This window comes from Jaculus jaculus, chromosome 14, assembly GCF_020740685.1.
Source record: "Jaculus jaculus isolate mJacJac1 chromosome 14, mJacJac1.mat.Y.cur, whole genome shotgun sequence".
NCBI lineage: Eukaryota > Metazoa > Chordata > Mammalia > Rodentia > Dipodidae > Jaculus > Jaculus jaculus.
Genome location: NC_059115.1, coordinates 19,855,162 through 19,880,878, shown reverse-complemented (window position 1 = coordinate 19,880,878; position 25,717 = coordinate 19,855,162). Strand labels below are relative to the sequence as shown.

The window sequence follows — 25,717 nt, the reverse complement described above, 5'->3', positions numbered from 1 at the left end:
ATTCAAATTTCCACATAGATCTACGACTCACAAAGTCAGCTAAATGTCTGCTGAGTAAGCCCCTTGAATCCTCCTGTCTCTCCCTCCACACAACTGGAACTGTAGTTACATAGGATCATGCGTGGCGTTTATGTGAGCATTGGGATTCCATCTCAGGTCCTGCTCACAAGAAAGCACTGTAGTGAGTGAGCCATAATCAAAGCTAACTAGGACACTTATAAAAATGATTTGTTAGCAGGATGTGGTGGCGCACGCCTTGAATCCCAGCACTTGGGAGGCAGAAGTAGGAGGATTGCTATGAGTTTGAGGTCATTCTGCAACTACATAATGAAATTCTGCTCAGCCTGAGCTACTGCATTATCCCACCTCGACAAACCAAAAAATACAGGATGGATTCATATTTTTATTCATACTAATAAGATTGTGACATTTTCCTACATGGACACAATGCATTTCTGTCACATTACCCCCCATCACACTTACATGAACCCTTCCCCACTGCCAATCCTCATCCTCTTCCAACCAGTTTCCCTTCTAATTTCATGTCTTTTTCTCCGTGTATACGGCCGCCAGTGACTTTCCTTACAGTAACTTGTTCGAGCATGGACAACTTACCAATAGCTTCACCAGTGAAGAAAGTGGCTCTCCCTCCCCTAAAAACTATTATACACAAATCCCCCTTTATAACTCCCTCAATCATAAGCCATTAGTTATACACAAATCGCCCTTCATAACATCCTGCCCCAGAAACCGTTAATTACACAGAAAAGTCCTCCTTGGTAACTCCCTTCCTCATAAACCATTAATTATGCAAAAATCCCTCCTTGAATACTCCCTCCCATATAATACTATTATTTATACACAAATCTCCCTTCACAGCCCTTTCCTCTTCTTTAACAAAGTATTCATAGGCCCAACATTTCACAGGTCTTGTGCATGAAACCACACTTGGTGTAAGTTCAGTCATCACTGCCACAGCCATGCCATGTCCAGGAGACAGAGTTCCACGCCTCTCCTCCACTTTCTCCAGCTCTAATGCTGCCACATTTTTCTGCCATGGTCCCTCAGCCATACAGGGGTGATGCACGTTTCCAATTTATGGCTGAGCATTGCCCACTCTCTCATTCTCAAGACTGTGATCAGTTAGGAGTCTCTATGGTCACCAATGCTCACTGCAGGCAGAAGTTTCTTGGACCAAAGTGGACGGTGATTTTAATCTAGAAGCAAAACACAAATACGTAGTAGGCATAAACAGAGGAATGTTACAATGATAAGAGTACAGTCATCAAAGGACACCTCTGCATCAGAGCACTGGGCTGAGGGATGGGGGGGGGTGTCACTTGAGAGCTCCCAGGGAGAAGCCAACAGTGACAGTTCCATGTTCCTTTTCCTGGTCTCGGACCACCGGCATGTCCTGAGTCAACAAGGAGGGGACTAGTGAAGTGTCAGAGCCCGGCACCATAGACACCGGCACCCCTGCACAACCCATAGGCTCTCACATCAGAGTCAGTGGCTTAAGAATAACAGGTGGGCGTGGTGTACTGGCACACGCCTGTAATTCCAACACTCCGGAGGCAGAAGTAGGAGGGTTGCTATGAGTTTGAGGCTACCCTGAGACTACATAGTGAATTCCATGATAGCCTGAGCTAGATTGAGACCCTACCTCAAAAACAAGAAAGAAAAAGAAGAAGAAGAAGATGAACAAACAACAACAACAGCAACACCAACAGGTGGTATAAGACAGCTCTATCCCAGCTGGAAATTGGGGTGCCACACTGGAGAGGGGCAGACCTACTCACCTGGTATAGTAGATCCAAGTGAGGCCATAGATGAGGAGGAAGACAGTTCCCATGACAGACCCCCTGATCAGAGTGAAGACCAGTGGCCAGGAGTCCTTTTGCTTCTCATCTGCAACAGAAAGGAAGAGGAAAAAGGAGGACATGACATCCTTGTCCCAGCACTTCTTTCCACTACATATCCCAACACCTCTTCAGGTGACATGCCAAAACCCCGACAGCTTTCCTGCCCCTTATTTCTGCACAGAGACGCACTGCTGAAGGTGCTGGGAGCTCAGCGGGTGCTGAAAAGTTTGGACAGTGGAAGGACAGGGCCAGTTCTGGGTTTATGACCCTTCTGAAGTGAACATTGAGAGATATGGGCTATAGTGGGAGAAATTGTGGAGGAGGGAGAGTGAAGGTGATGAAGGCAAAAGTCTGTGTTTGTGGGAAGAAACGGGACAGGGAAGGTAGCAGATAAGGAAGTGGATTAATGAGTCCCTGTTGGGAAGGGACTCTCTCAAGAACTATTGAACAATACAATAGCATAAGTGCAGAAGGAAGAGTATGATGATGAAGAAACCCACCGAATACAGCTCTTGTCTGGTGAAGCAAGACAATATGGGTTCAATCCTCAGAACTCATGGGAAATTGCCAAGGAAGTTGGTGAGTATCTAGAAGCCCAGTGATGGGGAGGCATAGAGAGGTCAATGCTTGATGCTCATTTGGCAGCTTGTCAAGCTTTGGAGAGCTCCTCACTCAGAGTAATGTTCTGGAGAAGGAAGTCAGCAAGTACCACGGCGGAGGTGAAGGATCTCAGTGCCCTCAAGGGCTCAGTGTCTCAGGTGAGTGACATGGGCACCAACCATGTGCAGCCTCCCTGCCTGGACCCTTCTCTTGAGATGACCCAGGGACTATTTGGCTGACCTGGTCCAAGTTGCTCTTCTGTCTCTTGCTAGGAGCTAGCTAGCCTCTTTAGTCTGCTTTCCCATCTTGCTGATTGCAGACAATTCCCTCCACCTTGCAGGTCGAACACAAGGGAAGCCTAAGCTTCTCTCTGTCCTCCCTTTCTTTCATTATGGCCCAGATGTCACTGGGTCTGGAGTTCGTTTGCAGAGGCTGGAAGCCCTGGCGTGCCCGTTCTCTCTCGCTCCCTCTATCTGTCTTTCCATCTGTGTCTATTGCTCCCAAACAAATAAATAAATAAATTTAAATAAATGTTTGGGGGGGGGCCTGGAGAGATGGCTGAGCCATTAAGGTGCTTGTGAGAAAAGCCAGAGGACCAAGCTTGATTCCCCAGGACCCACATAAACCAGATGTGCAAGGTGGTGTGTGCATCTAGAGTTCATTTCTAGTGGCTGGAAGCCCTGATGTGTCTATTCTCTACCTGTCTTCCTTCCTTCCTTCCTTCCTTCCTTCCTTCCTTCCTTCCTTTCTCCCCCCCATCATAAATAAATACAAGTAAAATATTTTTATTTATTTATTTATTTGAGAGCGACAGACACAGAGAGAAAGACAGATAGAGGGAGAGAGAGAGACTGGGCGCGCCAGGGCTTCCAGCCTCTGCAAACGAACTCCAGACGCCCCGTGTGCATCTGGCTCACGTGGGACCTGGAGAACCGAGCCTTGAATCAGGGTCCTTAGGCTTCACAGGCAAGCGCTTAACTGCTAAGCCATCTCTCCAGCCCAAGTAAAATATTTTTAAAATAAGTTTATGGGGCCTAGGGAGATGCCTCAGTAGTTAATGGCACTTGCTTGCAAAGACTACAGCCTGGGTTTGATTCCCCAGTACCCACATAAAGCCAGATGCACAAAGTGTATCTGGAGTTTGTTTGCAATGGCAGGAAGCCCTGACATGCTCGCTCTCTCTCTCTCTCTCTCTCTCTCTCTCTCTCTCTCTCTCTCTCTCTAACTCTCCTTTTCCATCTTTCTGTATCTCAAATACATAAATGAAAAACAATCAAGTTTATAGGGTGCTACTCTAGACAAAGGGGCTGGGGGACAGATGTTAAAGAGAAAAGGAACTGGATAAAACTGGCTCGTGGTCACTAACTTCTGGTAGTAGGCAGGGAACAGAGACAGGGAACCGAGGAGGTCCAAGATTGAAAGGGACAACTTCAGCAATGACAAGGGTCAAGAGCAGGAGACCAGGCTTATATGACCCAGTGACATCTGGGCCATAATGAAATAAAGGGAGGACAGAGAGGAGCTTAGGCTTCCTTCGTGTTCGACCTGCAGGGTGGAGGGAATTGTCTGCAATCAGCAAGATGGGAAAGCAGACTAAAGAGGCTAGCTAGCTCCTAGCAAGAGACAGAAGAGCAACTTGGACCAGCTCAGCCAAGTAGTCCCTGGGTCATCTCAAGAGAAGGGTCCAGGCAGGGAGGCTGCACATGGTTGGTGCCCATGTCACTCACCTGAGATACTGAGCCCTTGAGGGCACTGAGATCCTTCACCTCCGCCGTGGTACTTGCTGACTTCCTTCTCCAGAACATTACTCTGAGTGAGGATACCAGAGAATCTTTCAGTGTGACAAGATCCAGGGCCACAGTACCTGCCTGTACTCTGTGCTTCCTACTAAATCTCTGGAAAGTGCTCTTATCAGAGAAGCTGCTGTTCTGAGGAGCCTCTCTCCCTCAGGAACAATGGGGACTGAGGGTGACACACAGAAAACATTTTCCCAGAACTCAGCTCCCCTTGGCTGCCATCCAACCCAGGTCCGTCCAGCTCTGAGCTCAGGGTGGGGTGCCTGGTTTGTCCTTCCCCACCACGGGTCCTCCCTCCCTCCCGTGACCAATGCTCACAACATGAGAATGATGCAGAAGAATGAGAAGACCAGGGCTGTGGTGCCTGCGCCCACGAAGACCCCCCACATCACTCCGGACAGAGCTGCGTTACCTGCGGAGGGAGAGGCACCCTTGAGCCCTCCCTCTTCTCCCACCCTAGTTGGACACTGGGCTTCTGGCTTTCTCTACCTCTTGCTCAGACACCCAGACTAAGGACCAGAAGGGACAAGGTCCTGGTCAAGTCTAGCGAGGGTGAGGATGCATCAAGTGCTGTGGCTTGCTTTGATTTAAGTTCGGTGTTTTGGAATTATTTCACATACATTCTTACTTGTTTTAAAAAAAATGCATCATGGGCTGGCAATGTATCTCAGTGGTAAAGCACTTCAGTAGCATGCCCAGGCCCCAGGTGACATCTCAAGTATGACAACCAACCAACCAACACCTGGCATGAGGACAGGTGCCTGTAATCCCAGCTACCTCTGAAGAAGACAGGAGGATGAAAAGTTCAAGGTGTGCTGGGAAACTTAGTGAGACCCTGTATCAAAATATAAATAAACTGGAGCTGGAAAAATTGCTCAGTGGTTAAAGGCACTTGCTCTCGAGCCTGATGGCCTGAGTTCAGTCTGGATTCGATTCCCTACTGCCCCTGTAAAGCCATATGCACAAAGTGGCACATACATCTGGAGTTCATTAATAGCAGCAGGATGCCTTGGCATGCCCATTCTCTTTAATAAACAAATAAATAATCATAAATAAATAAATAAAAGGGCTAGGGGTTGGGCTCAGTTGTACAAAGTTGGTTTAGAATCTATGGGGAGGACTAGGGATGTAGTTCAATAGCAGTGCATTTGCCCAGAATGACCTAAGTGCCAGGTTTAACCTTCAGTGCTTATATGTGTGTGTGTGTGTGTGTGTGTGTGTGTGTATATGTGTGTGTGTGTGTATATATATGTATGTATGTATACACACACACACACACATCTTCTTCTTCAGTTGTTTTATCAATGTTCTTATGACATTTAGTTTTGGTTTCCCCTAAATATTATGTCAAGGGCAAAATCTGACTTCAGTTCAAGCTACAAAAGCCCAGTACTTTGTGAACCCAGCACGCTCTTTGGCACAGCCCTTCCACTGGCTTTGTCCCAGTGAAATGGATACAGAAAAATTAAAAACAGGCTGTGGCTGAAAGGAAAATTTTACAACTTGCAGCTTAGCTCGGGGAGGAAACAAGCTCTCCTGTGAGCTAAGGGAACTGGGTATGGATGGGAGACAGTGAAGAATGAACAGGCACTGTCCTTCTCTTGTCTTGCTCCAACCCAACGGTCACTTACCTTCCATGGCCAGGCTCAAGGAGTGCTGTTGGGAGCCCACAGTGTTCTGAGCCTTGCAGGTGAACTCTCCTCCCACTTTGAGATGGAGTGGAGACAATTCGAGCAAACCAGGGTTGGATGGATGCAAAGGGTCCACACTCAGGTTTCCCCAGAACCAGCTCAGTCTAGCAGGGGGGTTGCTGTCAGCCGCACAGAGCAGACTCAGAGACTGTCCCTCTGGAATTAGGAGAAATGAGCCATTCTCCAGGAATGTGGATGCTGTAGAGAAGGGACCAAGTGACAAAGAGATTAAAACAAAGAACACGGGAGACATGGGAGGGAGGTGGACACATCAACATGGACTAGACTACAGGAAATCCATGCTTTCAGCCCTCTCTAGCAAAGATGTAAATGTGTCTGGTTTCAGTGTGGGCAATGTGACTGTCACTCTCAAAGGTAGAGACACCATGTAATGTAGAAACATTTTGAACTTAGGAACTGATCAAACACACAAGCAAACACACACACGTACACACAGATGTAGACATAAGACTAATCATTGCACACTGCTTCATTGTCAGGTATATCAATGCCATGGCTGTCATTGATACAAGAAGCCAGAGAATTGGGTCCTTCCATCCCGTGGAAACCACAGTCGGGGAGAATGAGGACTGTCTGTGTACCTATCATGCATTCACCTCTCAGATGCTCTGCTGGACAAAGCCAGGCTCAAACAACCTGTGCAGGCACTGGTCACTTCTAGGGAAGTGACTGAGCTACTGGGGTCAGACTCCCGTGTGTGTTCTGAATGTTTCCTCTGTGGCCCTGTCTCTTTGAGAAAGCATTCAAATAAAAATCATAAGGCGAATGAAAAGCCAAAGATGAAGATTAATGTATCCATGGATGAGAAGGACTTAGAATGTGTCATTCTGCCTTGTGAATGTCATCTCGTCACTTGGGTCACCAATGAGCAAGCGAAAGAGTGGTAGAATCAGTGACACGTACTAATGAAGCTGAGGGGACAATATGTAGGAGGGAACATGTCTCCAACAAGGGATCTCTGCCACTGGGGTGAGCTTAGGGTGAGGTAAGGCTAGCCCTGCACCCGCAGACCACAGAGGATCTACCTACCTCCTCCAACTCCTTCCCAGGTGGTCACAGTCAGGTTCTGTGGAGCATCTAGAACAGGAACATGAAAGGCAATCAGTAGGAAGCTCGGTATACACACTGCATAGGGATGGTGAGGGCATGATACTCCTGACCAGCTCCAGCACCAAGATTATAGCACTCATTACTCAGAACACAGAAGATGACCAAGATCCCAATGCTCTGGGGACCCCACTCCATCAGACATCCCAATGTCTCAGCCTAGACTCACATGACACGTTGAGATAGGTGGTCGTTCTCCTGGTCACATTGCGTCCAGGTAGAGTCACCATGCAGGTGAGATTGGTGCCATGGTCCTGGGGCCGGGGCATGAGGCTCAACACCAAGGAGCGAGTGTTACTGGGGCCCAGGGTTGTCACAGAGCCCACAGTCCAGGATACCATGGGGGGTGGGCCCGATTCACATGCCCAGGGAGCAGAGCAGGTCAGGTTGCTGGGCTGGCCGGCCTCTAAGGTCTCTGGGACGTCGATGTGGGGGTTGTGAGTGAGGGCTGGTGAACAGAAGAGGCACTGAGTGAGGATGGGTGAGGTCCAGCTGTGGGAAAGTGCAGGCTTTGATCCACCTCCCCCCACTGAGCTCTGATGATCCAGCCCAGCCTCCCTGAGGTCAAGGTGACATCCTGGCCTTGTCCTGTGACACCCATAACCTTCCTATGTGGCTGACTAGAGGTTTACATTCACTTACCTTTCACATTCACAAGTAGATGTTTCAGATAGTTCCACTTTGTATTCCCTCTCTCTAGCCGAAAGAAGTATGACATCTTGTTCTTCCTGGCATCTCTGATTTCCAAGGTACAGTTGTTGTCCTTTGGATCCCCAACAAGGTAGAATCTGCCCACAGCAGCCTTCTGGACGCGTTGCTCTGGCTTGTTAGTAGCCACTGGAGAATCACGTTTTGTATTGGACCCTTGCAAGAACCAGAAGCCATAAACTGGGTCTGATTCAGTCCAATAATACTGGGGGTAGGAGAAATTGCAGGGCACATGGACACAGAGGCCCTCCTGCACAGTCACCTGACTTGGCACATTCAGCACTTAATCCTCAGGGTTATTACTCACACCGTACACCCTCTCAGGTCCCCAGAGCAACAGGAGCAGAAGGAGCGCCCGCATGTCTGGCTGTAGCTCAGGGCCGCCGTGGACAGTCTGCCCTACAGGACGCTTCTAGGAGGAACTGGAAGGAGGCCCCACAGGAAGCTGGGGGAGGATGTGACCGTGATTTTCTCAGCAGACTGTCATGGCACACTCTGCAAAGTGGCCTGGACCCTGTCCCCCAAATATTACTTTCCAGTGAGAAGATGAGAGATCTTGCAGTAGCAGGAACTCCCCATGAGAGGAGACTCAGTGGGGAAGTGACAGGTTGAGTGAAGGGTTTACCTGGCCCACATTCAAGGCCAGGTTTCTTTTTACAATCAGTGACATGAGCAGAGGAGACTGTGCAGAGGTGGCGGTGAGCATACTTCCTATTCAAACCCACAGAGGCCTGGGAGTATATCTCTGCTGGAAGAGTGATTGCTCTGTAAAGACAAGGCAGTGGGTTCAAAGCCAGCACCTCACAAGCCCAACCAGGTGTTGCATGCCGGTAATCTCAGTATTCGGGAAGCGGGTGGAGGCAGGGGAATCAGGATTTAGGTCATGCTTGGCCACATAGTGAGTCTCAGATGAGCTTGGGATTTATAAGACCTTGTGTGAAAAAATATAAACATATATAATTAAAACAAGCACACCTATGTCATGTACGGGGACATGGCCCACAATAGACAAAAAGGAACCGACTCTGTGGTCTCTGTACAGTGGAACCTGGTAGAGAGGATCGTCAAAAGGGAAGAAGAGACACAGGTTGTTATTCTGTCACAACAGGGGACATACTGGAGAAGCTTGTGCCCCTCCCTTCTTCTTTTGAGGAACTTTTTATCTTTTTTGGTTTTTCCGAGGTAGGGCCTTACTCTAGCTCAGGCTGTCCTGGACATCACTATGTAGTCTCAGGCTGTCCTCGAACTCTGGGCAATCCTTCTACCTCTGCCTCCCAAGTGCTGGGATTAAAGGCATGAGCCACTATACCTGGCCTGAGGAATTTTTTATTAAGTATTTATTTATTTATTTGCACAGAGAAAGAGAGAGAGAGAGAGAGAGAAAGGGACAGTGAATGGGCAATTCAGGACCTCTACCATCTGTAATGAACTCTGGACACTGTGACACTTGGTGCAAACAACCTTACATGGTTACTAGGGAATTAAAGCCAGGTCATTAGACTTTGCAGGCAAGTATCTTAACTACTGAGCAATACCACCAGCACCCCTGAGGTATTTTTAATTTTTATTCCTTCATTTATTGTGTGTGTGTGTGTGTGTGTGTAAGTACCCAGGAACTCTGCCACTACAAATGGATTCCACATACACAAACCACTTCTGACTTCTGACCTTACACAGATGGCTGTGGATTTGAACTCAGGCCTGCAGACTTTCCACGCAAGCACTGAGCTTTCTCTCCAGTCCATGACTACAAAAGATTAAAATAGCATATACACAAAGAATTTACATTTGTCCAGCGTTTCAATGGCCAGAAGGGCTGGGCTCTCTGATCTGCTTCCTACGGTCTTCAGTTTCTTAAGAAGAGCAGAAGGTTGGAAAGAAGAGGCCTGGGGAAGACACCGAGAGAGGGCACGAAGAAAGGGAACTTGTGACACCCGATCAAGATAAGTGGGAGGCCCATACAACCCCTTCCCCATTTTCAGAAGGTAAAGTTAAAATCCCTCCAAAATTCATGGGTTAAGATACTCTTGCCAAGTTTGTAGAGAAGGTTTAGTGGTTAAAGCACTTGCTAGCAATGCCAAAAGACTCAGTTTTGGTTCCCCAGGACGCAATTAATTCAGAGGTACAAGGTGGCACATGCTTGTGGAGTTTGTTTGCAGTGGTTGAAGACCCTGGAGCAGCCAATCTCTCTCTCTCTCTCTCTCTCTTTCCTTTTTCCTTTCTTTAAGTAAATAAATAAGTAAATAAATCTTCACCCCCACTGTTATAATAATGGAAGGTAGGGTTTTTGGATGGGGTTTCTGCCATGGGGTGGGATCTTTATGAAAGACATGAGTGACCATGATTGTAGAGAGCCTTGAGAGGTTGTTTGCCTCTTTTAGCTCATGAAGACATGGAAGGACACCATCTGTGAGAGGATGTGCCTTCAGCGGACATGACTTCTCCCATATCTTGCTTTTGGCCCCCCTAACCTCCCTATCCATAAGTAATAAACTTCTGATGTCTGTAAGTCACTCTGTTTTCGCTGAATGCTCCAGCAACCCACCTGACTGGGACAGGATGTGATTTCCACAAGCTGCATGGGTGCCGAGCCTCACGCGCCATTCTCTGCACAGCAACATCTGGGTTGGAGACACACCGCTCACCGCACGATTTTATAACCTCCATGGCTAGGGAAGCACAGAGTAGAGAAGGGAAGGGATTTTGCTCTGCAGGAGTGGAGCGTCAGATCTGAGGAAAATGAGGGAAAACAGACATGGCAGGGGCTTTCATGTGGTCAATAAGGATTTGTATTCCAGTGGATTCCTCAGTGCTGGATTCCTAATCCTCTGTCCCACTGTCCCTCTACCCTAAAATTTCTCAGCCATATTAGTAGTGCACTCCTTTATGGGACCAACCCCGAGATCAAGATCTAGGGCACAGCCGGCAGGGATGCTCCATGCCTCTCCCAGACATCCTGGTTCAGGAAATCCCTATTCAAAGCCTGGGAAGCATGCGACTCATGACCTAGGTGCCCGCACAGGTTGAGGTGTGTGCAGCACAATGGAGCAGTCTGATCACACTGACCAGAGGACCTATGTCGGGAACCAGAAGGTCTGTAGGGGAAGCAGGGAGAACAAGGTCCTTAGGTGCTAGGGTGTAGGCACTGCAAGAGATGCAGACTTGTTTTCTCCTCACTGTCCTTCTGTCCACCCTCTGCAATGTCCTAAAGATAATGCTTTGTTCCAAGGCAGAGAAGGTGGAGAGGCCATGCTGCCTCTGCATACACGTTCTCATTGGTCATCCCAACATCCTTCAGTGAGGAGCAACCCCTTCCTCATCACAAAGACAGGGCACCTAATGGTCACAGAGACTGAGTGAGCAGTCATGAAAGCAGCCCAACAGTTGCTTACAACAGGACATTTGTCTTCTCCCTTACAACAGCGAGTCATCATCGTCCTTTCTGTTCCTTTTCTGTGGGCGTGTCTGTCTGAGTGTGTGCGCTTGTACACGTCTGTGTATGCGTACGTGGAGGCCAACGTAGACATTCGGTGTCTTACAACAGCTCCCACCTTAGCTTTTAAAATATTTCTTATTTATTTAATGAAAGAGACATTAGCAGGGATACCAAAGAGAGAGAAAAGATTGGCATGGTGACGCATGCCTTTAATCCATGCACTTGGGGGCAGAGGTAAGAGGAATTCTGAGAGTTCAAGGCCAACCTGACACTACATGTTGAATATCCAGATCATGCTGGGCTAGTGTGAGACTCTACTTCAGAAAAGTGAGAGAGAGAGTAGAGACACAGACTCTGAGAGGGCCACCACCACTTGCAGCTGCAAACAAACTCCAGTGGCATTAGTTTTACTGGGTGCTGGGGAACTGAACCTTGGCCACCCAGAATTGTAAGAATGTGGCCTTTAATACTGAGCCATTTAAAAGTCTGCACTGTTGTTTTTTAGACAGGGTCTTTGATTGAACCTATGAGTCACAGATCCAGCAAGAGCAGCTGGCCAGGGAGCCCCAGGTACCTGTCTGTCTCCACCTCCCCCATGCTGGGATTACTAGCATGGCAATGCCCCCTTCCCCCGTTTCTCCTCCTCCTCTTCTCTTCCTCCTCCTCCTTCCTCTTCCTCCTCCTCCTCCTCATTCTTCTTCTTCTTTTCACAGGATTGCTGCATTCCACACACAGATCCTCATCCCTGCACAAGACCTTTATCTGCTGAGCCTTCTGCATGGTCCTTCCCTTGTCCTTCAGTGTGCATTAAGACTGCAACACGTTTTTTTGGAGGGGGCGTTTGAGTTGGCATTTCACTCAAGCTCAGTCTGACCTGGTATTCAATACGGAGTCTCAGGCTGAGCTGGAGCTCAGGGCGATCCTCTTACCTCTGCCTCCCGAGTGCTGGGATTAAAAGCATGCGCCACGATGCCTGGTGAGCCTACAATATTTTCAGCACTAGAGAGCAGAGGATGAGAAGGTCTGAGTCCTGGCAGCGCAGTTGACAAGGAGGCCAAAATCTTCCATACGTTCTCTCATAACCTCAGTGGTGGCATAGGTGATTCAAGTCACTCTAATGGGAGTACAATCTTTGGCCACATCTTAGTGTGACATGTCAAAAGTTCCCAGAGCAAAACTAGGGCTAGAGTGTCTCAGATGTTGTCTGTTGTCTTTGTTTATGGATTTGTTTTTCTTATGTATACCAGGCTTCATTCAAATTCACTACCTGGCAATGACCTTGAACTGCTGAGTCTCTACCTACACCTCCTGCGTTCTGGGATTACAGCGTGAGTACTGTGTGCAAGGCCAGCGACAGAACCAAGAGCCTCTGCATGCAGGACAAACATATGTCCAGCTGAGGCGCATCACCCAGGCCTGACAGGAAATGAAGCCCAGTGATAAGACACCTGTGGAGTTGGGATTCCTTCACCTTAGCCAGGCTGAATTGTGGTGTCCAGAATATGCCCATTTTCGCACCGATCACAATGCAAAGCAGAAATTGATGAGGCCACAGCACTCAGAAGGTCAGTGGGACCCGAGACCACTGCAGCTTCATGTACGGTCACTGATCCATTAACTCATCTCAGTGGTGTGGCCTAAGGCTGCTCAAATGCTGAGCAGAATTTAGTGTGTTCAGGGAGCCCCATGAAACAGGGAGTGCTGAGAACTCACACAAGGATTTGGAGATATACCACCCTAAGGAAAATGTATGCTGGCACACAGAAGACTCTGGGGGATGTCAAAGGTAGCTCTACCGTCTCACCAAGACGTTGTCCCTGATGTATGTGATTTTTGACATGCAGTTGGGTCCTTTTGCCTATTCACAGGAGCCCTTCACCCAAGTGCAAAGTGTAGACTAAGGACCATCTGCATACTTACAATGCTGACTGTCAGTGTATGTGTGAATGTTTGTGTGTGGGGGCATATTTGAGGAAGACAAAGAGAGATGTGGTCAGAAAGACCAAGAAAGATAGTGCAAAGAGATAGACACAGAGAGATGCAGACAGAAATACAGACAATAACACAGACACAGGAGGAAGACGGGACAGAGTTATAGAGACCAGGAGGCATGGATAGACAGCAGAGATATACACAGGAAACAGACATTGAGACCCTGACACAAGAGGTGGCCAAAGAGCCCACAGCAATGTTTATAAAGAGAATGTGTATACTTGGTTCACAGTTTTGGATCTCAGAAGGTCTCATAGAGTGACTCCACATGTGCTTGACGTCTGGTGACACCTTCTGACTGCATCATGACAGGGTGGACAGCAGCTACACAGCAGACAGAGCAAGTGTTCCCTCTTGGATCTTGGTTCTTCTTCTTATGAACCTACTTATGCTGCCATGACGATCCCCATTTGCAGGGCCTCCTCTGATCCTCATGTCCTCTTTAAAAAAGCCCCACTTCAAAAGACAGGTTGTGTGTGATGAGAGACCAAGCGTCCATGTACGGGCATGTGAAAATCATTAGTGTTGATGCATATGCAAATGTTTGTGTACATGCCCTTATGTGTACATGTATTCCACACTCATGGATTCTGTTTCTCTGAAGGGCCTGAAATATACCCAGGAAGGGAACCGATCCATGGTGCAAGGTCTTGTAAGTCATATTTCTTTCTCTCTCATAATCTCAGTGGGAAGAAGAGGCAGTGACATTTATGTTAGTCAGACAGTTGAGGAAGGACTTGTCAATGTGTTCAGAGAACAACTGCTGCTGTCTCGTCAGGGTAGGCTGTGGGAGAGCAAGCTGGGTGAGATCCTGATGGTCAGGGCAAGGAAGATTGTTTAGCATCAGCCACTGTCGTGGCTGGTGATTCTGGTCCCCAAATGCTGTCGACACTCATCCACAGCCAGAACGCTTGATCTGCGCTTCATTCAATGTAGGTGAGGGAAAAATACAGATTCCTAGGCTGGAGAGGTGGCTCAGCACTTAAGTATCTTGTCTACAAAGCCAAACTACCTGGGTTTGATTCCCCAGTGCCCATGTAAAGCCAGATGCACAAGAAGGCACATGCATGTGGAGTTTGATGCAGTGGCTGGAGGGCCTGATATGCCCATGCCTTCTGTCTCTTTTCTATCTGTTCCTACTTGCAAATAAATAAGTAAAACTATATGATTTTTTAATAAAGATACAGATTCATAGTTTATGAGATAACACATGTGGAAAAATCATAAGAGCCACTTCATGTGTTTAAAATTATTGGGTTAGCAAGGGAAGTTGTATGTGGATGAATGTTCATATGTGTGTAGGCACACGTGTGCTTGAGCATGTACATGCTAGAGATAACAGTCATGTGTCATCCTCAGGTAGTCCATGCACTTGGAGCTTCAGAAATGACAAGTGTTTCATTCACCTTCTCATGGCTGGGGTAGAACACCTAAGCCGGAGTAGCTTATGGGAAGAGGATGTTTCTATGAGTATTACAGAGTTGAAGGTACATTTCATTTCATGAGATAAGCATAATAGATCAGATTCTGGGCATCACATTTGCCACAGCAGTTGGGAGGGAACAGCAAGCTAGCGAGCTGAACTCTGAGCAGTGGGAGCGCAGCTTCAATGCCCCAAAGCCAACCCCAGAAGCACACCTGTGCCAGCCTCCACCTCCCAAAATGACACCACCCGGAAATTTGAGAGTGAGGCTTATCAAACATGAGGCTTTGGGGGACATTTCATATTCAAATTTCCACATAGATCTACAACTCACAAAGTCAGGTAAATGTCTGCTGAGTGAGCCCCTTGAATCCTCCTGTCTCTCCCTCCACACAACTGGAACTGCAGTTACATAGGATCATGCGTGGCGTTTATGTGAGCATTGGGATTCCATCTCGGGTCCTGCTCACAAGAAAGCACTGTAGTGAGTGAGCCATAATCAAAGCTAACTAGGGCACTTATAAACATGATTTGTTAGCAGGATGTGGTGGCGCATGCCTTGAATCCCAGCACTTGGGAGGCAGGAGTAGGAGGATTGCTGTGAGTTTGAGACCACCCTGCAACTACATAAAGAATTCCTGGCGAGCCTGAGCTACTGCATTAGCCTACTTCGAAAAACCAAAAAATACAGGATTTATTCATATTTTTATTCATACTAATAAGATTGTGACTTTTTCCTACATGGACACAATGCATTTCTGTCACATTACGTCCCATCACACTTTCATGAATCCTTCTCCACTGCCAATCCTCATCCTCTTCCAACCAGTTTCCCTTCTAATTTCATCTCTTTTTCTCTGTGTGTACGGCTGCCAGTGACTTTCCTTACAGTAACTTGTTCGAGCATGGACAACTTACCAACAGCTTCACCAGTGAAGAAAGTGGCTCTCCCTCCCCTAAAAACTATTATACACAAATCCCCTTGATAACTCCCTCCATCATAAACCATTAATTATACACAAATCGCCCTTCATAACATCCTGCCCCATAAACCGTTAATTATACAGAAAAATCCTCCTTGGTAACTCCCTTCCTCCTAAACCACTAATTATGCAAAAATCCCTCCTTGATAACTCCCTCCCATATAATACTATTATTGATACACAAATCTCCCTTCACAGCCCTTTCCTCTTCTTTAACAAAGTATTCATAGGCCCAACCTTTCACAGGTCTTGTGCATGAAACCACACTTGCTGTAAGTTCAGTCATCACTGCCATAGCCATGCCATGTCCAGGAGACAGAGTTCCACGCCTCTCCTCCAGTTTCTCAAGCTCTAATGCTGCCACATTTTTCTGCCATGGTCCCTCAGCCATACAGGGGTGATGCACGTTTCCAATTTATGGCTGAGCATTGCCCACTCTCTCATTCTCAAGACTGTGACCAGTTAGGAGTCTCTATGGTCACCAATGCTCACTGCAAGCAGAAGTTTCTTGGACCAAAGTGGACGGTGATTTTAATCTAGAAGCAAAACATAAATACGTAGTAGGCATAAACAGAGGAATGTTACAGTGATAAGAGTACAGTCATCAAAGGACACCTCTGCATCAGAGCACTGGGCTGAGGGATGGGGTGGGGTGTCACTTCAGAGCTCCCAGGGAGAAGCCAACAGTGACAGTTCCATGTTCCTTTTCCTGGTCTCGGACCACCGGCACGTCCTGAGTCAACAAGGAGGGGACTAGTGAAGTGTCAGAGCCCGGCACCATAGACACCGGCACCCCTGCACAACCCATAGGCTCTCACATCAGAGTCAGTGGCTTAAGAATAACAGGTGGGCGTGGTGTACTGGCACATGCCTGAAATTCCAACACTCCGGAGGCAGAAGTAGGAGGGTTGCTATGAGTTTGAGGCTACCCTGAGACTACATAGTGAATTCCATGATAGCCTGAGCTAGATTGAGACCCTACCTCAAAAACAAGAAAGAAAAAGAAGAAGAAGAAGATGAACAAACAACAACAACAGCAACACCAACAGGTGGTATAAGACAGCTCTACCCCAGCTGGAAATTGGGGTGCCACACTGGAGAGGGGCAGACCTACTCACCTGGTATAGTAGATCCAAGTGAGGCCATAGATGAGGAGGAAGACAGTTCCCATGACAGACCCCCTGATCAGAGTGAAGACCAGTGGCCAGGAGTCCTTTTGCTTCTCATCTGCAACAGAAAGGAAGAGGAAAAAGGAGGACATGACATCCTTGTCCCAGCACTTCTTTCCACTACATATCCCAACACCTCTCCAGGTGACATGCCAAAACCCCGACAGCTTTCCTGCCCCTTATTTCTGCACAGAGACGCACTGCTGAAGGTGCTGGGAGCTCAGCGGGTGCTGAAAAGTTTGGACAGTGGAAGGACAGGGCCAGTTCTGGGTTTATGACCCTTCTGAAGTGAACATTGAGAGATATGGGCTATAGTGGGAGAAATTGTGGAGGAGGGAGAGTGAAGGTGATGAAGGCAAAAGTCTGTGTTTGTGGGAAGAAACGGGACAGGGAAGGTAGCAGATAAGGAAGTGGATTAATGAGTCCCTGTTGGGAAGGGACTCTCTCAAGAACTATTGAACAATACAATAGCATAAGTGCAGAAGGAAGAGTATGATGATGAAGAAACCCACCGAATACAGCTCTTGTCTGGTGAAGCAAGACAATATGGGTTCAATCCTCAGAACTCATGGGAAATTGCCAAGGAAGTTGGTGAGTATCTAGAAGCCCAGTGATGGGGAGGCATAGAGAGGTCAATGCTTGATGCTCATTTGGCAGCTTGTCAAGCTTTGGAGAGCTCCTCACTCAGAGTAATGTTCTGGAGAAGGAAGTCAGCAAGTACCACGGCGGAGGTGAAGGATCTCAGTGCCCTCAAGGGCTCAGTGTCTCAGGTGAGTGACATGGGCACCAACCATGTGCAGCCTCCCTGCCTGGACCCTTCTCTTGAGATGACCCAGGGACTATTTGGCTGACCTGGTCCAAGTTGCTCTTCTGTCTCTTGCTAGGAGCTAGCTAGCCTCTTTAGTCTGCTTTCCCATCTTGCTGATTGCAGACAATTCCCTCCACCTTGCAGGTCGAACACAAGGGAAGCCTAAGCTTCTCTCTGTCCTCCCTTTCTTTCATTATGGCCCAGATGTCACTGGGTCTGGAGTTCGTTTGCAGAGGCTGGAAGCCCTGGCGTGCCCGTTCTCTCTCGCTCCCTCTATCTGGCTTTCCATCTGTGTCTATTGCACTCAAACAAATAAATAAATAAATTTAAATAAATGTTTAGGGGGGGGGCTGGAGAGATGGCTGAGCCATTAAGGTGCTTGTGAGAAAAGCCAGAGGACCAAGCTTGATTCCCCAGGACCCACATAAACCAGATGTGCAAGGTGGTGTGTGCATCTAGAGTTCATTTGTAGTGGCTGGAGGCCCTGATGTGTCTATTCTCTACCTGTCTTCCTTCCTTCCTTCCTTCCTTCCTTCCTTCCTTCCTTCCTTCCTTCCTTCCTTCCTTCCTTCCTTTCTCCCCCCCATCATAAATAAATACAAGTAAAATATTTTTATTTATTTATTTATTTGAGAGCGACACACAGAGAGAAAGACAGATAGAGGGAGAGAGAGAGAGAATGGGCGCGCCAGGGCTTCCAGCCTCTGCAAACGAACTCCAGACGCGTGCGCCCCCTTGTGCATCTGGCTAACATGGGACCTGGGGAACCGAGCCTTGAATCAGGGTCCTTAGGCTTCACAGGCAAGCGCTTAACTGCTAAGCCATCTCTCCAGCCCAAGTAAAATATTTTTAAAATAAGTTTTTGGGGTCTAGGGAGATGCCTCAGTAGTTAAAGGCACTTGCTTGCAAAGCCTGATAGCCTGGGTTTGATTCCCCAGTACCCACATAAAGCCAGATGCACAAAGTGTATCTGGAGTATGTTTGCAATGGCAGGAAGCCCTGACATGCTCTCTCTCTCTCCTTTTCTATCTTTCTGTATCTCAAATACATAAATGAAAAACAATCAAGTTTATAGGGTGCTACTCTAGACAAAGGGGCTGGGGGACAGATGTTAAAATGCAAAGGAACTGGATAAAACTGGCTCTTGGTCACTAACTTCTGGTAGTAGGCAGGGAACAGAGACAGGGAACCGAGGAGGTCCAAGATTGAAAGGGACAACTTCAGCAATGACAGGGGTCAAGAGCAGGAGAGCAGGCTTATATGACCCAGTGACATCTGGGCCATAATGAAATAAAGGGAGGACAGAGAGGAGCTAAGGCTTCCTTTGTGTTCGACCTGCAGGGTGAAGGGAATTGTCTGCAATCAGCAAGATGGGAAAGCAGACTAAAGAGGCTAGCTAGCTCCTAGCAAGAGACAGAAGAGCAACTTGGACCAGCTCAGCCAAGTAGACCCTGGGTCATCTCAAGAGAAGGGTCCAGGCAGGGAGGCTGCACATGGTTGGTGCCCATGTCACTCACCTGAGACACTGAGCCCTTGAGGGCACTGAGATCCGTCACCTCCGCCGTGGTACTTGCTGACTTCCTTCTCCAGAACATTACTCTGAGTGAGGACACCAGAGAATCTTTCAGTGTGACAAGATCCAGGACCACAGTACTTGCCTGCACTCTGTGCTTCCTACTAAATCTCTGGAAGGTGCTCTTATCAGAGAAGCTGCTGTTCTGAGGAGCCTCTCTCCCTCAGGAACAATGGGGCCTGAGGGTGACACACAGAAAACATTTTCCCAGAACTCAGCTCCCCTTGGCTGCCATCCAACCCAGGTCCGTCCAGCTCTGAGCTCAGGGTGGGGTGCCTGGTTTGTCCTTCCCCACCACGGGTCCTCCCTCCCTCCCGTGACCATTGCTCACAACATGAGAATGATGCAGAAGAATGAGAAGACCAGGGCTGTGGTGCCTGCGCCCACGAAGACCCCCCACATCACTCCGGACAGAGCTGCGTTACCTGCGGAGGGAGAGTCACCCTTGAGCCCTCCCTCTTCTCCCACCCTAGTTGGATACTGGGCTTCTGGCTTTCTCTACCTCATGCTCAGACACCCAGACTAAGGACCAGAAGGGACAGGGTCCGGGTCAAGTCTAGCAAGGGTGAGGAAGCATCAAGTGCTGCGGCTTGCTTTGATTTTAAGTTCAGTATTTTGGAATTATTTCACATACATTCTTACTTGTTTTAAAAAAAATGCATCATGGGCTGGCAATGTATCTCAGTGGTAAAGCACTTCAGTAGCATGCCCAGGCCCCAGGTGACATGTCAAGTATGACAACCAACCAACCAAGCATCAAAACCTGGCATGAGAACAGGTGCCTGTAATCCCAGCTACCTCTGAAGAAGACAGGAGGATCAAAAGTTCAAGGTGTACTGGGAAACTTAGTGAGACCCTGGAAAAATTGCTCAGTGGTTAAAGGCACTTGCTCTCGAGCCTGATGGCCTGAGTTCAGTCTGGATTCGATTCCCTACTGCTCATGTAAAGCCATATGCACAAAGTGGTACATACATCTGGAGTTCATTAATAGCAGCAGGATGCCTTGGCATGCCCATTCTCTTTAATAAACAAATAAATAATCATTAATAAATAATTAAATAATAAATAATTAAATAATAGGGCTAGGGGTTTGGAGCAGTTGTACAAAGTTGGTTTAGTATCTATGGGAACGACTAGGGATGTAGTTCAATAGCAGTGCACTTGCCCAGAATGACCTAAGTGTCAAGTTTAACCTTCAGTGCCTATATATATATATGTGTGTGTGTGTGTGTGTGTGTGTGTGTGTGTGTGTGTATACATACATATACACACACACACACACACACACACACACACCCTTCTTCTTCAGTTGTTTTATCAATGTTCTTATGACATTTTGTTTTGGTTTCCCATAAATATTATGTCAAGGGCAAAAACTGACTTCAGTTCAAGCCTACAAAAGCCCAGTACTCTGTGACCCCCGCACACTTTTTGGTACACTCCTTCCACTGGCTTTGTCCCAGTGAAACGGATACAGAAAAATTAAAAACAGGCTGTGGCTGAAAGGAAAATTTTACACCTTGCAGCTTAGCTCAGGGAGGAAATAAGCTCACCTGTATGCTAAGGGAAGTGGGTATGGATGGGAGACAGTGAAGAATGAACAGGCACTGTCCTTCTCTTGTCTTGCTCCAACCCAACGGTCACTTACCTTCCATGGCCAGGCTCAAGGAGAGCTGTTGGGAGCCCACAGTGTTCTGAGCCTGGCAGGTGAACTCTCCTCCCACTTTGAGATGGAGTGGAGACAATTCGAGCAAACCAGGGTTGGATGGATGCAAAGGGCCCACACTCAGGTTTCCCCAGAACCAGCTCAGTCTAGCAGGGGGGTTGCTGTCAGCCGCACAGAGCAGACTCAGAGACTGTCCCTCTGGAATTAGGAGAATGAGCCATTCTCCAGCAATGTGGATGCTGTAGAGAAGGGACCAAGTGACAAAGAGATTAAAACAAAGAACACGGGAGACACGGGAGGGAGGTGGACACATCAACATGGACTAGACTACAGGAAGTCCATGCTTTCATCCATCTTCAGAAAAGATGTAAATGTGTCTGGTTTCAGTGTGGGCAATATGAATGTCACTCTCAAAGGTAGAGACAGCATGTGATGTAGGAACATTTTGAGCTTAGGAACTGATCAAACACACAAGCAAACACACACATACACACAGATGTAAACACAAGACTAATCATTGCACACTGCTTCATTGTCAGGTATATCAATGCCATGGCTGTCATTGATACAAGAAGCCAGAGAATTGGGTCCTTCCATGCCGTGGAAACCACAGTCGGGGAGAATGAGGACTGTCTGTGTACCTATCATGCATTCACCTCTCAGATGCTCTGGTGGACAAAGCCAGGCTCAAACAACCTGTGCAGGCACTGGTCACTTCTAGGGAAGTGACTGAGCTACTGGGGTCAGACTCCTGTGTGTGTTCTGAATGTTTCCTCTGTGGCCCTGTCTCTTTGAGAAAGCATTCAAATAAAAATCATAAGGGGAATGAAAAGCCAAAGATGAAGATTAATGTATCCATGGATGAGAAGGACTTAGAATGTGTCGCTCTGCCTTGTGAATGTCATCTTGTCCCTTTAATCACCAATGAGCAAGCGAAAGAGTTATAGAATGAGTGACACGAACTAACGAAGCTGAGGGGACAATAGATAGGAGGGAACACTGTCTCCAACAAGGGATCTCTGCCACTGGGGTGAGCTTAGGGTGAGGAGAGGCTAGCCCTGCTCCCCCAGACCACAGAGGATCTACCCACCTCCTCCAACTCCTTCCCAGGTGGTCACAGTCAGGTTCTGTGGAGCATCTAGAACAGGAACATGAAAGGCAATCAGTAGGAAGCTCGGTATACACACTGCATAGGGATGGTGAGGGCATGATACTCCTGACCAGCTCCAGCACCAAGATTATAGCACTCATTACTCAGAACACAGAAGATGACCAAGATCCCAATGCTCTGGGGACCCCACTCCATCAGACATCCCAATGTCTCAGCCTAGACTCACATGACACGTTGAGATAGGTGGTCGTTCTCCTGGTCACATTGCGTCCAGGTAGAGTCACCATGCAGGTGAGATTGGTGCCATGGTCCTGGGGCCGGGGCATGAGGCTCAACACCAAGGAGCGAGTGTTACTGGGGCCCAGGGTTGTCACAGAGCCCATAGTCCAGGATAAGATGGGAGGTGGGCCCGATTCACATGCCCAGGGAGCAGAGCAGGTCAGGTTGCTGGGCTGGCCGGCCTCTAAGGTCTCTGGGACGTCGATGTGGGGGTTGTGAGTGAGGGCTGGTGAACAGAAGAGGCACTGAGTGAGGTTGGGTGAGGTCCAGCTGTGGGAAAGTGCAGGCTTTGATCCACCTCCCCCCACTGAGCTCTGATGATCCAGCCCAGCCTCCCTGAGGTCAAGGTGACATCCTGGCCTTGTCCTGTGACACCCATAACCTTCCTATGTGGCTGAATAGAGGTTTACATTGACTTACCTTTCACAATCACAAGTACAAGTTTCTGATAGTTCCACTTTGTATTCCCTCTCTCTAGCCGAAAGAAGTATGACATCTTGTTCTTCCTGGCATCTCTGATTTCCAAGGTACAGTTGTTGTCCTTTGGATCCCCAACAAGGTAGAATCTGCCCACAGCAGCCTTCTGGACGCGTTGCTCTGGCTTGTTAGTAGCCACTGGAGAATCACGTTTTGTATCGGACCCTTGCAAGAACCAGAAGCCATAAGCTGGTTGTAAGTCAGTCCAAGAATCCCGGGGGTAGGAGAAATTGCAGGGCACATGGACACAGAGGCCCTCCTGCACAGTCACCTGACTTGGCACATTCAGCACGTAATTCTCAGGGAAATTCCACACGCCATCCACCCTCTCAGGTCCCCAGAGCAGCAGGAGCAGAAGGAGCGGAAGCATGTCTGGCTGTAGCTCAGGGCCGATATGGACAGTCTGCTCTATTGGACGCTTCTAGAAGGAACTGGAAGGAGGCCCCACAGGAAGCTGGGGGAGGATGTGACCGTGATTTTCTCAGCAGTCTGTCATGGCACACTCTGCACAGTGGCCTGGACCCTGTCCCCCACATATTACTTTCCAGGGAGAAGATGAGAGATCTTCCAATAGCAGGAACTCCCCATGGGAGGAGGCTCAGTGGGGAAGTGGCAGGTTGAGTGAAGGGTTTACCTGGCCCAGATTCGAGGCCAGGCTTCTTGTTACAATCAGTGACATGAGCAGAGGAGACTGTGCAGAGGTGGCGGTGAGCGTACTTCCTATTCAAACCCACAGAGGCCTGGGAGTATATCTCTGCTGGAAGAGTGATTGCTCTGTAAAGACAAGGCAGTGGGTTCAAAGCCAGCACCTCACAAGCCCAACCAGGGGTTGCATGCCGGTAATCTCAGTATTCGGGAAGCGGGTGGAGGCAGGGGAATCAGGATTTAGGTCATGCTTGGCCACATAGTGAGTCTCAGATGAGCTTGGGATTTATAAGACCTTGTGTGAAAAAATATAAACATATATAATTAAAACAAGCACACCTATGTCATGTACGGGGACATGGCCCACAATAGACAAAAAGGAACCGACTCTGTGGTCTCTGTACAGTGGAACCTGGTAGAGAGGATCGTCAAAAGGGAAGAAGAGACACAGGTTGTTATTCTGTCACAACAGGCGACATACTGGAGAAGCTTGTGCCCCTCCCTTCTTCTTTTGAGGAACTTTTTATCTTTTTTGGTTTTTCCGAGGTAGGGCCTTACTCTAGCTCAGGCTGTCCTGGACATCACTATGTAGTCTCAGGCTGTCCTCGAACTCTGGGCAATCCTTCTACCTCTGCCTCCCAAGTGCTGGGATTAAAGGCATGAGCCACTATACCTGGCCTGAGGAATTTTTTATTAAGTATTTATTTATTTATTTGCACAGAGAAAGAGAGAGAAAGAAAGGGACAGTGAATGGGCAATTCAGGACCTCTACCATCTGTAATGAACTCTGGACACTGTGACACTTGGTGCATACAACCTTACATGGTTACTAGGGAATTAAAGCCAGGTCATTCGACTTTGCAGGCAAGTATCTTAACTACTGAGCAATACCACCAGCACCCCTGAGGTATTTTTAATTTTTATTCCTTCATTTATTTGTGTGTGTGTGTGTGTGTGTGTGTGTGTGTGTGTGTGTAAGTACCCAGGAACTCTGCCACTACAAATGAATTCCACATACACAAACCACTTTTGACTTCTGACCTTACACAGATGGCTGTGGATTTGAACTCAGGCCTGCAGACTTTCCAGACAGGCACTGAGCTTTCTCTCCAGTCCATGACTACAAAAGATGAAAATAGCATATACACAAAGAATTTAAATTTGCCCAGCGTTTCAATGGCCAGAAGGGCTGGGCTCTCTGATCTGCTTCCTACGGTCTTCAGTTTCTTAAGAAGAGCAGAAGGTTGCAAAGAAGAGGCCTGGGGAAGACACCGAGAGAGGGCACGAAAAAAGGGAACTTGTGACACCCGATCAAGATAAGTGGGCGTCCCATACAACCCCTTCCCCGAATTTTAGAAGGTAAAGTTAAAATCCCTCCAAAATTCACGGGTTAAGATACTCTTGCCAAGTTTGTAGAGAAGGTTCAGTGTTTAAAGCACTTGCCAGCAATGCCAAAAGACTCAGTTTTGGTTCCCCAGGACCCAATTAAGTCAGAGGTACAAGGTGGCACATGCTTGTGGAGTTTGTTTGCAGTGGTTGAAGATCCTGGAGCAGCCAATCTCTCTCTCTCTCTCTTTCCTTTTTCCTTTCTCTAAAGTAAATAAATAAGTAAATAAATCTTCACCCCCACTGTTATAATAATGGAAGGTAGGGTTTTTGGATGGGGATTCTGCCATGGGGTGGGATCTTTATGAGAGACATGAGTGACCATGATTGTAGAGAGCCTCGAGAGGTCGTTTGCCTCTTTTAGCTCATGAAGACATGGAAGGACACCATCTGTGAGAGGATGTGCCTTCAGCGGACATGTCTTCTCCCGTATCTTGCTTTTGGCCCTCCTAACCTCCCTATCCATAAGTAATAAACTTCTGATGTCTGTAAGTCACTCTGTTTTCGCTGAATGCTCCAGCAACCCACCTGACTGGGACAGGATGTGATTTCCACAAGCTGCATGGGTGCCGAGCCTCACGCGCCATTCTCTGCACAGCAACATCTGGGTTGGAGACACACCGCTCACCGCACGATTTTATAACCTCCATGGCTAGGGAAGCACAGAGTAGAGAAGGGAAGGGATTTTGCTCTGCAGGAGTGGAGCGTCAGATCTGAGGAAAATGAGGGAAAACAGACATGGCAGGGGCTTTCATGTGGTCAATAAAGATTTGTATTCCAGTGGATTCCTCAGTGCTGGATCCCTAATCCTCTGTCTCACTGTCCCTCTACCCTAAAATTTCTCAGCCATATTAGTAATGCACTCCTTTATGGGACCAACCCCGAGATCAAGATCTAGGGCACAGCCGGCAGGGATGCTCGATGCCTCTCCCAGACATCCTGGTTCAGGAAATCCCTATTCAAAGCCTGGGAAGCATGCGACTC

At 47.9% G+C, this 25,717-nt stretch overlaps 1 protein-coding gene and 1 pseudogene across 1 annotated transcript; both read right to left on the bottom strand.

Annotated features, from left to right (window-relative positions):
- Positions 1-587: 587 nt before the first annotated feature.
- Positions 588-8,146, bottom strand: LOC123454728 (annotated as a pseudogene).
- Positions 8,147-16,274: 8,128 nt separating this feature from the next.
- LOC123454634 (sialic acid-binding Ig-like lectin 12) lies at positions 16,275-23,074 on the bottom strand. The gene is made up of 7 exons (XM_045133358.1): positions 22,646-23,074; positions 22,173-22,451; positions 21,926-21,973; positions 20,818-21,033; positions 19,501-19,594; positions 19,114-19,195; positions 16,275-16,352 (listed from the first exon to the last, which is right to left on the bottom strand). The coding sequence occupies exons 1-7, from the start codon at positions 23,070-23,072 to the stop codon at positions 16,275-16,277; spliced, it is 1,224 nt and encodes a 407-aa protein (XP_044989293.1). The 5' UTR covers positions 23,073-23,074.
- Between the last annotated feature and the right edge of the window lie 2,643 nt (positions 23,075-25,717).